Source organism: Amblyomma americanum, chromosome 8 (genome assembly GCF_052857255.1).
Source record: "Amblyomma americanum isolate KBUSLIRL-KWMA chromosome 8, ASM5285725v1, whole genome shotgun sequence".
NCBI classification, from domain to species: domain Eukaryota; kingdom Metazoa; phylum Arthropoda; class Arachnida; order Ixodida; family Ixodidae; genus Amblyomma; species Amblyomma americanum.
Window position 1 is genome coordinate 49,789,820 of NC_135504.1, and position 13,787 is coordinate 49,803,606.

Here is a 13,787-nt window from a genome sequence, read left to right on the forward strand (position 1 = left end):
GGAAGATTACGCGCGGAGTCGAAGTGCTCTGTTCTTCACACGCTGGTGCACACATTCTCCGAAAGCCTCTAGAAGACTTGTGACAATGTGGTTTCTTTATTCCTAGACTCTCCCTCGCGCCTGTAGCGACCACTATGGCTCCGTTTATTTATCAGCCGTGTCTGAGCAGATGCGAACATACTCAGTAGTGAAAACACGGGTACAGTGCGGAGGTATTGGCGTGTTCTGTCGAGCTATTTCAGCGCATGAACACCTTGTGAAGACGTGCACAAACCACAAGGAAGAAAATCAAATGCTGCAGATTACAATGAACTGCACTACTTTTATTAAAGTGTACTGACTGGCTTCCCAGCAAGTTGACCTAGGTATCACAATTACTTAAATTTACTTAACATGGTATCTCGCTGGGTGCTCGAAGTGGAGGCTAAATGAAGGCGCTATCTAAGAGCGACGCTATCGTAGACTGTTGAAATATTCTCTTGCACAAGTCTTTGACGGCTCATATGAAGCTTAGAGACTGTGGCCTTGGCTGCGGCAGGAAAGGTTTATTACACCTCGCTTCCATTACCCGTCGGCCCGCAGATGACGTAGACGGGAATAATGGTGACGAAAGTAATTATTCTGATTACCACCAATGTGATAATTTTCTCAAAATACAAACGAGATCCTTGGAACACACTTTTTTTGCTCTAATCCAGTCAAATGCCAGTACTGCAACATAGTGATTTGGGGGGGGGGGGATCTAGTCTAATGTTCGCTGCGCAGATGTAAAGCGCGGGCAGACTAATGTACAGCCGGCAATGGTGTGCACTACCAACGTTCTTTTTATTCGCCCATTCTGGTACCGTTACCAGAAGACTTGAACTTTGCAAGCACCACTTAACGATTCTGCTTCCATTAAAAACAGAGATATTAAACAGCAATTTCAGTTCAGAGGAATGAAGTGATCAAGCCTAGCTCGATCATTGGAAGTGCCTTGGGAAGACGGAAGTGCGGACGCTAATACGACTCCAGTAAAGCATGCGTTCCTTCTGGAAGGGCGCTCGCAAATAAAGTGCGTGGTCTGTTGTACTGTATACATGCCCGCACGGTTGACAGAGCACCCAAACGCCTCGCTTCCATACCAGGTGGCGCCACGCAACACACCGCCTCGCGGAGGTCCCGCCACTGCCTGAATGCCAAGCATAAAGCGCGCGGCCCGCAGTAGCGGCGGCCTGCGCCGAGCTCATCGAGAAGCGAACCGCGTGCGACCCGGATGACCGGCCCAGGATGGCTCGTTCGAAGAGAGTTTAATTAAGACGCCGGCGCAGCTCGGCAGGGCATCGCAGGTTCGGCCCGCTTTGAGGCGGGAAGGAGGGTGGCTTCCATTAACGCCTCCAGATGGCGCGAACGGCTCCTTGAAAGGGGACGGCCGCGAACGTTGCGGGCATCTGTCTATTTATCGCTTCGTGCACGCTTCCGCCCCCCCCCCCCCCTTGTTTCCCCCCTTAAGGCCAGACTGTTCCCAGCACCCCGCCGTGGTGCCTCTTGCGTGTCTTCATCTCTCCGTTCCATTCATTTCCTTGGACTCCGCCTTCTTTGAACTGCTCGTTCCGAAAGCTCTGCGGCGATGCTCAAGTGGATAGGTACCTCCCATCGACATGGCGATGCTCTCTCGCTTGCACGTGCGAACCAGGGGCAGCGATAACACAGCGGCGGCATAGTCCATTACAAGCCGCCACTCTCTTGAGTCGGCGTTTAGAACCTGTGCTGTCCATAACCGCTGTGGTTCTGGCTTTTCCATCGCTCGCGATAGTCAAAGAGCTGCGCAGTACCCTCGTGTAAGTCAAGAGAAGTAACAATGGAAGCAGAAAACGTAAGATGTGTCTGCACAGCACTGCGCTTTGGGCATCGCAGCATTGTTGTCGTCGATGTGAACCGTGTATGAAGATCGCGATCTATATACACTGTTAAGCTAACGGCCTTATAAAAAACGAAAAAAGGCTGACGAATATAATCTTTTTTTTTATGTTAACGGTGTGATTGAATCTGCAGTATGACAGATGCAATGCTGTAAATTTGCGAAACACAGTATCCAGGTGTATGTGACTGACGGTACTTATTTATTCGCGGCATGTGATAAAAGGTGTCGTGACCGTCCTGCAGGCTGCGCTCTGCTGAGTTCAGGTTTTATAATGTATGAGCGGCCAAGGCTGTTAAGTGCCAAACGCAGGGATATATATGCGCATTTCTAGGTAAAAAACCCTGGCAGTTTTTTTTTTTTAAAGTTACAGGTCCTTTGAAAGATTTGTTTCTTTCAGGCAGCCAAAGGCACATGATAAATCTAGAATAGCATTTCCTCCTGAGGACGAGCTTGTATGGAAATGATTGCTATAATTAATCCATCTGTGACGTCAATAGCTATGTAGTTATTGCCGGTAAAAACTGCTTTAATATAGTGAATGACAAAGAAATAAATCTGCTGATCCGACGTTTGTACTAGACGTTAAAAGGTGACTAGCAGTAAAAATGGGCTCAGAGAAGACTCAAGCGAGCACAGTGTGAATTCTCTAATCCTAGACACCGCGATTCAAACATTCTTAGTCAGTAATGCAAGCGGCAGCTTTTAGTTTTTCATCGGCGTCTTGAGTGCACCAAATGTCCGTACTACCGATTAGAGGAGCCCTGTTCACCAGTCACCCAGATTTCTGCAATAAAATGCGTCGTGTCAGTACCTACAGTTTTCATCCTATTGCAGTTATATTCGTAATGAGCATTATCAGCTTAGATTTTTATTCAAGTAATCCAAATCGACACACTTCACTGCAGCCTTTACAGTTATAAGCACAGACAAAAACTATCGGACATAATCGTTACCTTATGATTGCTCCCCTTACAAAAATTTCTTTAGACAGTCTATAGACTGTCCTTAGACTTATGTCCTTAGAGTCTATAGACTCTCTATAGACAAACCCTAGAGAACAGTCCATCGGGGCTACGAATCCTATAGAGAGTCTATACACTATATATAGATTTTTGGCCATTTACTTTTAGTACAGTTTTGTCTATATATATTCTGTAAAGTATGAATAGACAAAAAGAAACATACAAATGAAAGCAATAGAGTATATAAGAAGTCTATAGGCGGTCTATAGACAATTTTTGTAAGGGTCAAATGGAAAGGGTACAGCAAGATACTCTAACTCGCGTAAAGGATTTGGTTAACCGAAGAAGTTTCGATCGAAACAGTGAAGCCACAAAGGTCACAACGAGTGGCCCGCCCAGAGCAGTTCGGCTTTCCGCCACTACCACGCGGTGGAGATCCAGCACACAGCCAACTCATGGAGGCTTAAGGAACAGGCTTTGTAGTGCGGCCCTTACTAGGTACTCGTCGCCTATGCTCTTCAACTCTGCAGGAGCCTGGTTTAGATCTTGTTACGGCAGTTTCTAGTACCCTTCTGCGTGACAGCGCCGCGCGAATCCATCCTGAATGATTGAGCATCTTGTTCCGGGCTCGGGGAGAAAAACCTCCGCGCACCGATATCCACGCTGGAGACGAGCTTACCAAGCCACGCGTGGGAAATCTAGACCGGCTAACTCGTGTCGGACAACTCTGCCTCCGAGCTCTGGTAGCTTGCTGAGGAACTAACCGCCTCTAGCGGCGTCTCTAAATGTCTAATCATGTGTGCAAAGCTGCCAGCGTTACCCGGAGGCCAGGTTTTTCTCGGACGACAGTCGGTCATTCCTTATGGATGGACCCAAAAGCCTGTTTACGCGAAAGAACCGGTTCCTGGTTTGTGCTCCCTGAGCAGATGTGGATCGGATAATCTTCTGGTTATTCGCGGCCGTCTCGTCCCGAAGACTTCCGTCGAAGTGGTTTTGTACAGCAGCCTTGGGCCTCAGTTGGTGAGCCAACCGTGCAAAAAAAAAAAGGGGCGTTACGCATCATTGGCATGTGCTAGAGTGTGGGAGGATGAACTGTTTAAACTAGGTTCCTGGCTAATAAGCTGTACGCCTAACATATCTGAACTTCCAGGAACGTCTGAGGTATAAACGCAATAAAGCTCACGTGGTGATCTATGAAAAAAAAAAGTAAGCACCCGGACCAACAATTCTTTGCAGTGCTCGAACCTCTAACTTTGCGCTGTGAAGACCCATCTATGCTTTTGCATGCTGCTTTAATCCTCATAAAAAAATTGTGACGTCGACAAAAGCGGACCTCAGGGCTTTTTAAAAGGAATGAAGATGTCATCGATCCGTATTTACTGTGTGCAAAGTTATCACATTGCCCCCCCCCCCCCCCCCCCCCCCCCCGAGACCCTGAATAGCCATGTTTCCGCCTATATGACACGCTTCTCATAATATTTTATTTTTAGAGCTCGCTGGGGACGCCGTGGCTTTTGCCTCACCAGAAAGTAAGCACTAATCCGTGTTCTTAATTATCCGCATCGAGCTTCGAAACCGTTAAGGGCTAGAAATAAATAATGCGCCTTGCTCCCGATGGTTAGATTATCGAATGAATAGCTATGTCCTGCTCTTACTGCGGAAGGACAGGCAGTTCACAGTGCCTTCTATGATAGATTTAACGCATGGGTTACTTACTGACAACTGCACTCAGTTTGACCACAGCCGGTGTTATCCTGAGGCAAAGTGTGCCCCTTAATTGGTGGCGTAAGCACATGGTTTGCACCAAAGAGGAAGTGAATTATCATATTATCATCCTAAGTGAGCTGAACAAGAACCGTCCACTACGTAATTCTAAAACATAATGTAGTAATGGCGGCCTAAGACTTTTTTTTTTCTTTAGATACAGCGGCAAGCTAGGCCTTGCAGAACTCGTCGTTTCGCGCTTCACAAATGCACGGAACATCTGAGCAATTTTTCCTGGCCACGCTTTCTGTGCCTTACGAACACAGAAATAAATTAGAAAGCGAAAGCGTTAATGTGCTGGCAGGTTAGGGAGGTAAGGTTAGGAATATATGCTGGCAGGTAAGGCGGCTATATATGAGAGATTTTGGGGCTGAGGCTTCAATATGTGACGGTTATGACATAGTATACTGCAGCGTAAATGATGATGGACGAAGTAAGGCACACAGCAGTGAGCTGATTATGTCAAGTGATAAGAACAGGGATTTTAATGAGAACAACAAGTTGATAAAAACACAGCCGAAAGCAAAGGCCTCACGATCTTATGCCAGTCATGCGGAAGGATAAGACGCAAGTTGACACTTTTTAACCAAACATTCAGGATATGCAGACATAGATTTCAGCAATGCAATCTCACATTTGTGACGGTTGACTGATGGCTTCACAACGCTCATCTGTCCAACATTTAGAATGAAAAATTGTGCCGCGTGACCCGCCGCGGTGGCTCAGTGGTTAGGGCGCTCGACTACTGATCCGGAGTTCCCGGGTTCGAACCCGACCGCGGCGGCTGCGTTTTTATGGAGGAAAAACGGTAAGGCGCCCGTGTGCTGTGCGATGTCAGTGCACGTTAAAGATCCCCAGTTGGTCGAAATTATTCCGGAGCCCTCCACTACGGCACCTCCTTCTCCCTTTCTTATTTCACTCCCTCCTTTATCCCTTCCCTTACGGCGCGGTTCGGGTGTCCAACGATATATGAGACAGATACTGCGCCATTTCCTTTCCCCCCAAAACCAATTATTAAAAATTCTGCCGCAGCTGCCAGAGGCACCCGATTCCTATTCTTGTAAATTCACTGCATGTTTTTAAGATAACGGCTACCCGGTCCTTCAGAGGTGATGGTATTATGTGCAAGCGAGAACTAAGGCCATATGTTCGAAACTTTCCAAAAAGGAGGCTTGTGTTTTTTTCTCTCCTAGTAGCGCATGAGGCGTCTGCACATGCTATCACTTCATTGGATGTTGTGCCTTCTTTCCAGAGGTTTAACTGACACCAACAATGCAAAACTATGAGACCATTCTAAGGCGCAGTTACCCTGGAGAAGGGCATGTGCCGTCACCGCTTCTTCCCCAAAACGGCTGCCAGCCTCTTCGGTGGCCATCCCGACAAATCACTGCTTCGTGCGCCCTAGAAGAGAGAGGAACAAGAGACCAACGAAACGGGAGAAATTTAATCACCGCAAATGGTTTCCCTTTTCGCCGAGCTGGCAGGAAACAAGTGGGCGTGATCTATTTGTGCGGCCACAATTTGTCCCACTTTGCCGACTGGCCCCACTCGGCCTCCGGTGTCGTGCCACCGTACAGCTCTAGGCCACGTTTTCGCCCCCCGCGCCAGGTCGTGAGAGCGCTGTAGACGACGATGGATGAGCGGCCGATTTGCTGCCGCTGTATACGAGGTACCGCTGTCGCTGTGTTTCATATCCGACCCGGAGTGCGTACGTGTGCGCATACATGCGTTCGCCTCGCTTGCCCTATGTGCTGCGGATACCTGTTATGTGCACCACTGCGCTTGCATAGGAGACGTTAGAGTGCGCGATAGGAAGAGTTGTCTTGCGCTCTCCAGAGTACACATCGGTACTAGTAGTAATAGTAGTGGTAGTAGTAGTAGTAGTAGTAGTAGTAGTAGTAGTAGTAGTAGTTGTTGTTGTTGTTATCGTTGGTGTCGTTGTTAGCCTTTCAAAAGATGGCATATTTTTTATTTTTTATTTATTTATGTGCATACTGCAGACCATGGTTAGGTCCAAGCAGGAAGGGCAGGTGCACAAAAAGCAAAAGTATAACAACAAAAATACAACAATACAGCAAAGATAATGTAGTAAAACAACAATACAGCAATGCAAGACAAAGCAGAAAAAAATACATAATACGCAATATCAAAGATGGGGAATCGGCCAAGAATCGGGAGGCAGAAGTTGCTATTCACCTGTACTCAATAGAGGCAAAAGAAAAGCACGCGGGAATGCAGCACCGGTGGATTCTACCTCAGGAAGGGCATTGACTGAAAAGGGATAAAATTTTGGATGAAGAAAAAAAGAGAGGGATTAAAAAAAGAATAGTCAAGTCAAAATGTAATAAGTGTGCGTTAGAAATTGTCATCTTTGTCGCCGCCATAATAAACTAGAAGGTCTCTGCATGACTGGTGGTCTACTGTAGTGTTAGAGCAGGTGCCAAGCGAGGAAAAAGTAACTCCAGGCGGCTTAGGATCAGGCTGAATGACGGACTAGGGAGTTTGCTAGAACGACGTAGCCGCGGCCGGCACAGACCATGAATGACTGGAGCTCGTTCAGTGAGGCCCTCGTGGAGCAGCGTACCGAACTCTGCTGATGGTGGCGTGGCGGTGATGGCGATGTAGCAGCATTTGGATGACAGGACTCTGGAAATCTGTGCTGAGCTGTTTACACTCTGGCAGAGACGCAAGTGACGTCACATGGGACCTCTCGATGCCGCAGGTCACAGATGAGTCGACGCCGCGGAGGTGGAACATTTCTGTGATCGTAGGCATACCTGCACGTAGTTATTAAAAGCGCGTAGTTAAAAAAGTGCGTCCAGCATATTCTCGAATATGTCATCGCCCTCTAGTAGCCAACCTGTGGTTTAGAGCATCCTCTATGCTGCACGGATTTCCGGAACCCGGCTCTTGTTATCCATATCCTTCTTCGAGGCCCTCTCGAGTGCGCATGCTGGGGCATACGTGACGTGTGTGGTGCGGTTGGACTCGTTGGAACAGTGACAGATGCGGCCACGTCACAACTGTGCGGATAGCGCCGGAGCTGTGCTAGCTAGTCGGCCTCGTTTTACATTGAACGCGACTGCCGCTGTATGCAGGGCAGGCAGAAAACATGGTCACCTTATTTGGGACCACACTAGGCAAATGATATAACATGATGGTGCTCCGATCGCTAACCTCGTTACTTATTGGAGCATATGGTTTCCTTAGGTGTCAAAGCGTCCAGTCGTAGCAGTGAGCTACGCACAGCGAGTTTTCGAGTTGCGCTTATAAGGGCTAGATTGAAAATTTGTGGTTAATTTGGCGACGATGAACACACCAGGACCATGATGTACGCCGTACTGTAGTGGAGTGCTCCGTGTACACTCTGGTCACTCGTACACGAGTGAAGCGTTGTTTGTGTGTGTGTGTGTGTGTGTGTGTGTGTGTGTGTGTGTGTGTGTGTGTGTGTGTGTGTGTGTGTGTGTGTGTGTGTGTGTGTGTGTGTGTGTGTGTGTGTGTGTGTGTGTGTGTGTGTGTGTGTGTGTGTGTGTGTGTGTGTGTGTGTGTGTGTGTGTGTGTGCGTGCGTGCGTGCGTGCGTGCGTGCGTGCGTGCGTGCGTGTTCATGTGCGTGCGCGCGCGTGTGTGCGGTTGTGTGCGTGCGTGCGCGTTACCCTCAAGCGGTGACTCAGGGCAACGGCTTTCGTCTTTTTCTTTGGAACGCACTGATGTACTTTGCGCATGCGCTAGAGTGAAGGGAGATGCTGATCAAGGCGAATTCGGGACATTTGAACTTCTGCGTGTAGGTAGGTTGCACTCTTAACTAAACTTTCGTTCGAGCTGCATTCGTAATGATAGTAAATGTACCTGCCGATCATTAAAAAGTTGTTCTCTCAAAGTAAAGTTCCTTTGAAAGTGGGTTTAGTGCACTATTGATGCGCGAACTGAGATACTGTTCTACAAAACATAATGTTACAATCCTGCATCAGGATGTGTTTGTAGTCGTGTAAAAGGCAAAGTAAAGAAAGTTTGCTCCGGCATCGGCTCACATCTTCCCAGAGCCGTGCAGTATTGACAAAAGGTCGCATTCATATCGAGTGGCGCCTTACCTCTCTTCAGCACGCGCACCGGGACGAGTCTCGAAATCTGTGGCACACAGACGGTAAGCCCCGTCGTCCGCTATCCTGAAACACGGCACTGATCGGACATACCTTGGACAACCTTCATACATGGCTCAGATATGCCAGAATTATGGTTCGCATCAAACTTTTGCCCTTTCGTTCATCGCTAAAGGTATTTTTGAGAGAACAAGAAATTTTCCTGGCGAAACACAAGAAGGAAAACGGCATCTAAGAACACCTGCTCTCGCACGAGGCACCGAAATGGTAGCTCCTCCACCTAACCCCACCACATGAGAACACCACCATCACTTCCCGTTGCTCACACCTCACTTGATTACATTACCAAGCAGTGAAAGCGCTTTAAACAATAAGGACTCTAATGGCAATACCCACGACCACTGAGTGGTGCTTTTAGGCTAGTTGCAAAAGCACAGGACGAAAGGAAACAGAAAACATGCGATCCAAAGGAGACAGTGGCCATTAGTCACGTCTATAGAACGTAGCTCTGTGTTTCTAACCACAAACGTACTGGGCAAAGCACCACCCACCCTCCACCTCTCCCACACACATACACAGGCTCCTGCACAGAGACCACTGGCATCCACGCACCCCTCGAGTTTTCTACTCGAGCGGTCCATACTGGTGGCGGCCGTGGCGGCGGCGTCTGGTTTGGCCCCTGACTGATGAGGGCTGTCGGGCCGCGAAAGCCCGTCCCGTTCACGCACGTCCGCGCACGCCTCAAAACAAAGCACGCATGCGCACACCTGCTACCCCTCCCGTCCTCCACCCTAACGCCACCTTCCACAGGCACCCGCCCACGCTGCGCCATCCCCAGGCGCCGCTTCGGCTGCTTGCGACACTGCCGCTTCTTCTTGGTGTTTTGTTTTTGCTTGCTGTTCGGTGGTCAAACACATCCTCTTCAGCGCTTTTACTTCCAATTTTTTTTTTACTTTTCGTTCTATCAGCAACTGAGGCGCAATAACGGGAGTTGTTGCTCTTCCGTGTTTGGGACTATTTGTCCGTTTTCATTTTGAGTTGGTGGCGCCGACATTTGTTCATTTACTGCGTTGGGAACCTTTTATCAACCTTTCATTTCTTGCTTCTTGTATTTTTTTTCTGAACTATGACCTTTAGTTTGTCGGTACTGCCGCGTTGACGTCGTCATGTCGTCTAGTTCTCGTACACTGCCAACTTCCCTGCCGCGGCTTGCAGAAAAAGTCTTGCGATCCGTACGAAAGACGCATACTTGTTCGTATGCTTGGTGGAACCAGTTCACTGCTCGTGCTGGTTCCCACTGTGATAGCTTCCTTCAAACCGCTGACTACTGACTATCGTCCTCTCAGACGTTCGCTCAAAAGAATCGAGCTAGACTGTACAGTTCGGGGAACTGCGGTGAGTTTTTAGAAGGGCAAGATCGGCGCTATCACTTTAATACACGCAGAACATTCATAGCGCCAAGGGTTTTGATATGTCGAGGGAGTACTCATAGCTTTGAAAGATGTGTCTCTCTTTCCCAACGAAATCACCAATTCAGTGCAAGCTTGCTCTCAACACTAGTGAGCCTAAATCATCAAACTGATATTCAGTTTATTTTCCGTCAGATTAAGAGAATGAAACTCTGAAGCATAGGTTGGGCCACGCCGCGTTCAAGTAATTCTGCCCCCATGACTCCACCAGACCCGTTGGAACTGGCATTCAGCTGTGGAGCAGGCGGCAGAGGCTATAGAGACTGGCTTACGGTACGTAATAGCCACACATGGAAGTTCTGCTTCACTTTGGGTGAAACCATAAGCATCTATTCATTTCATCAGTTCCAACCGGTATACTTCTTATAATCCCTCTTATATTCCCTTGTGCGCATGGGTGGGTTCTCCTCACCCTCTTGATGTGGCTTTCTTATATTCACTCGCTCACCCTGCGATTAAACAGCTGCAAGTCCAGCGGCCTGTCCAACCTCTCTTGCGGTGTGTTCTCCGATTTGGCGCCAGTTTTGTGTGTTGATATGCACCAACATGTTCTATATACTCTTCCCTGGCCGCAGGTGTGGTTCCAGAACCGTCGGGCCAAGTGGCGCAAGAAGGAGAACACCAAGAAGGGTCCCGGTCGGCCGGCGCACAACGCCCACCCGCAGACCTGCTCCGGGGAGCCCATCCCGCCCGAGGAGATCGAGCGCCGAGAACGGGACCGGAGGGAGAAGAAGCTGCGCAAGCAGCTGGAGCGCCAGGCCAAGAGGCTGCAGCAGGTCAGTATAATGCAATGAATTGAGCTCGCTGACGGATCAGTAAGGATGCGGCGCTCTCTGTGCTGAAGCTGGACACAGCTCGTGTTTCATCCACCCGAACAGACTGCTCTAGGGTAAGGAAGGCGACGAACATACGCTTGAGCCGCATGACCATCGCCTGGTGCACGCTTCTGGCTGGACTAGCTGACATCGGACTGCTGTTGGCCCTGCTCCCGTTAAGAAGCTTCTTAACGGGAGCAGGGCCAACAGCAGTCCGGGGTCAGCTAGTCCAGCCAGGAGCGTGCATCGCCTTCTTAACGGGAGCAGGGCCAACAGCAGTCCGAGGTCAGTTAGTCGAGCTAGTTTTCCTTACACTAGAAATAATAAAATAAAGACCCTTATAGTAGAATTCTCTAAAGATATCTGCGGCTAGAGACATCTGACAAAAGTCAAAGCTATCCGTATCTTTACTCCGTGGTCGTTTTCAAAGAAGCTTGTTTTCTAAGCTATTTACAAACTTCATCTTGGTATTTCAGACGCTATATGTCAGGCGATATGTGTGACAAAGCTTTGAGACAGACCCGAGAAGTCCTGCATCCACACTGTCCCCACAGAGGACAAATTGTGTTACTTTAGCACACATGCATCTGCATGCAAAAGCTTGAAATTCAGAGAAGAGATAGCATGATGTCAGAAAAGCGGAATTTAATGACGTAAAGGCTCAACCGGAGAGATGTCGACGCGGGAACAAGAGTAAGAATTGTGCGGTGGTCTGCTCTACAGTGGCAGCGTAGGGGTTTACTTTCAGGAGGTTCCAGTAAAGGTTGAAATGAAGTGGCGTCTTAGAAGTTTGCCTGCATAGGGCGGCAACACTGTGAAAATCCATAGTCGAGCATGAAAAGAGAGTAAACGTTTACCCACCGAAAATTCTAAGCCTACACATGCGTTTTTACTGATTCACTAAACGTCACATCATGTTTGGCTGGACCCAATAACGCGGTTAATACGTCGAAGCTTTTCCACTGCTCGCTTCAAAGGTATGGTTAGCTCCTGTTTCAAAAGCCGTATTAGAGCGTTTGAACGTAAGTGGAAATCTCGTTGTTCCTTGCCCTCAATATTCCGACATATGGAACTGGGTACCTTATTTGATCTTTGTATGCTTTTGCTCACAAGCGCTCTGATTTATTGAATGACGTCTGTTGCGCTCGATTTCCAATGCTGACGGACTATTCTCGATGTATTCCCATCCGCAGGCACGCCTCAAGCCAGGCGTGAACCTTGCGAGCCTGCGCGAGACCATTCAGCAGTCGTTGATGGAGCTGTGGAATGCCAACCCGACCAAGGAACCGCGGGCCCTGGTCGGCCCGGAGACGTTTCGTCTCCTCGAGTCGCTGGGCTTCGATGTCCTCGAAGTGCTGTCCCGGGCGCGCTTCGAGCCACCGAGGCGCCAGGACATGGCTCCACCCTCCAGGTGCGGCGCCATGCTAACTTTCTTGAGATCACAGATGCAGCGGGCATGGCGATTACGTGATGCGAATAAGAAAACGAATAATACGCAGCTCTACAACGTCAAATTATATTAGTGGAGTGATGTTCCGTTGATATTCAGTAGTTTTCTTTGTTGGTCCGATTGCGGATAAGAGCGGCTTCCAATAGGAGTTTCACAAGACGATGCAGGTGTTCAATAAGAGTGACACATTTTCTTTTTACGTTTGCCAGTAACACAAAAATACAAGAGGTTCGGTTCGCCGCGGCGTCCCGGTTGTGGCCGCGCACGGCACGCTTATGGCTCTGAAGCCGTTATGAATGGGCCAGCCGCGTGCGACTGCCCGGAGGTTTTGATAATCTTTGCGTTTCACTGAGAAAAATTAACGGCGCAGGAATGAAACTAGCCAGTTATTCGACATATTCCGATTGAAGGTGAATGCATTTTTGACACCGGTCCTCCAACCTCTGAATGCTCTTCTGGAAAAAGCACTGTGGGCATGCATCAAAATTTCCCTTTGTGTAAGCTATGACGTTTTCATGGGCAGAAAGATAATGTGCACATTTGAAGTGTTTCTTGAGATTCGGCAGCAGATGAGAGTCGCTGGAAGCTAGATAGGGTGCGTAAAGTGGATGTTGCACTATTTGAAATCTGCTTTTGGTCAGTTTCAGAACAATTATGGAAGGTTTGTGTGCTGCGGCTTTCTCATGCAAAAACAACGCTGCCACCTACCCCTTTCACTGACTTTTATTGGTCACCTCCTGCCTGACTTTGCATAACAGTGAAGTAAATAAGCCACTACGACCATGGCACCCACTTGTAGATAATCAAATCTGCCTCAAAGCACGGATTGCGTCACCTTCCGGGCTGACGTTAGCTTTGAAAATTCCTTTCATCGGTGTGAACCAGGCTCTCTACACTCCTTCCACTTCACTTTGGCCTCTGAATCATACAAAAATTACCATGTCTCATCTATTGCGACAAGCCGTAAACAGGAAACTTGCTTCAGCTTCCTCAAAATGAAGAAGAATGGCCGCAAACCTCGCCGCTCTTTCATTGTTCTGGACATGGGCGTGGTTTGCTTTCATGCATCTGGTTTGCTTTCGTCAAACGCCGCTTAAATTTTTCTGTAGGCAACGCAAGAAACCGGTTTGATCGACTATCCGTGCTCAGTGCCAATATAGCCTTGACTGAACTTATCCGGAAGTATCTGTCCATCTTTGATAGTTCCTATGCAAATATGCAATATATGTTTGCAAAAGCAAAACTGGTCTATGGTGTGTAACTGGTATTTTTGCCTATAGGGATATACTTTCTTGGTGTTTAAGGACTCAATTGAAATAATGGATT

General features: G+C 48.3%; 1 protein-coding gene across 1 annotated transcript in view; it reads left to right on the plus strand.

Annotated features, from left to right (window-relative positions):
• Positions 1 to 13,787, plus strand: part of LOC144101591 (uncharacterized) — a 271,204-nt gene that overhangs the window by 253,921 nt on the left and 3,496 nt on the right. Inside the window, exons 4-5 of the mRNA XM_077634737.1 lie at positions 10,772 to 10,972; positions 12,205 to 12,422. Of these exons, the coding sequence (XP_077490863.1) occupies positions 10,772 to 10,972; positions 12,205 to 12,422 (419 nt within the window). The remainder of the gene's footprint in view (positions 1 to 10,771; positions 10,973 to 12,204; positions 12,423 to 13,787) is intronic.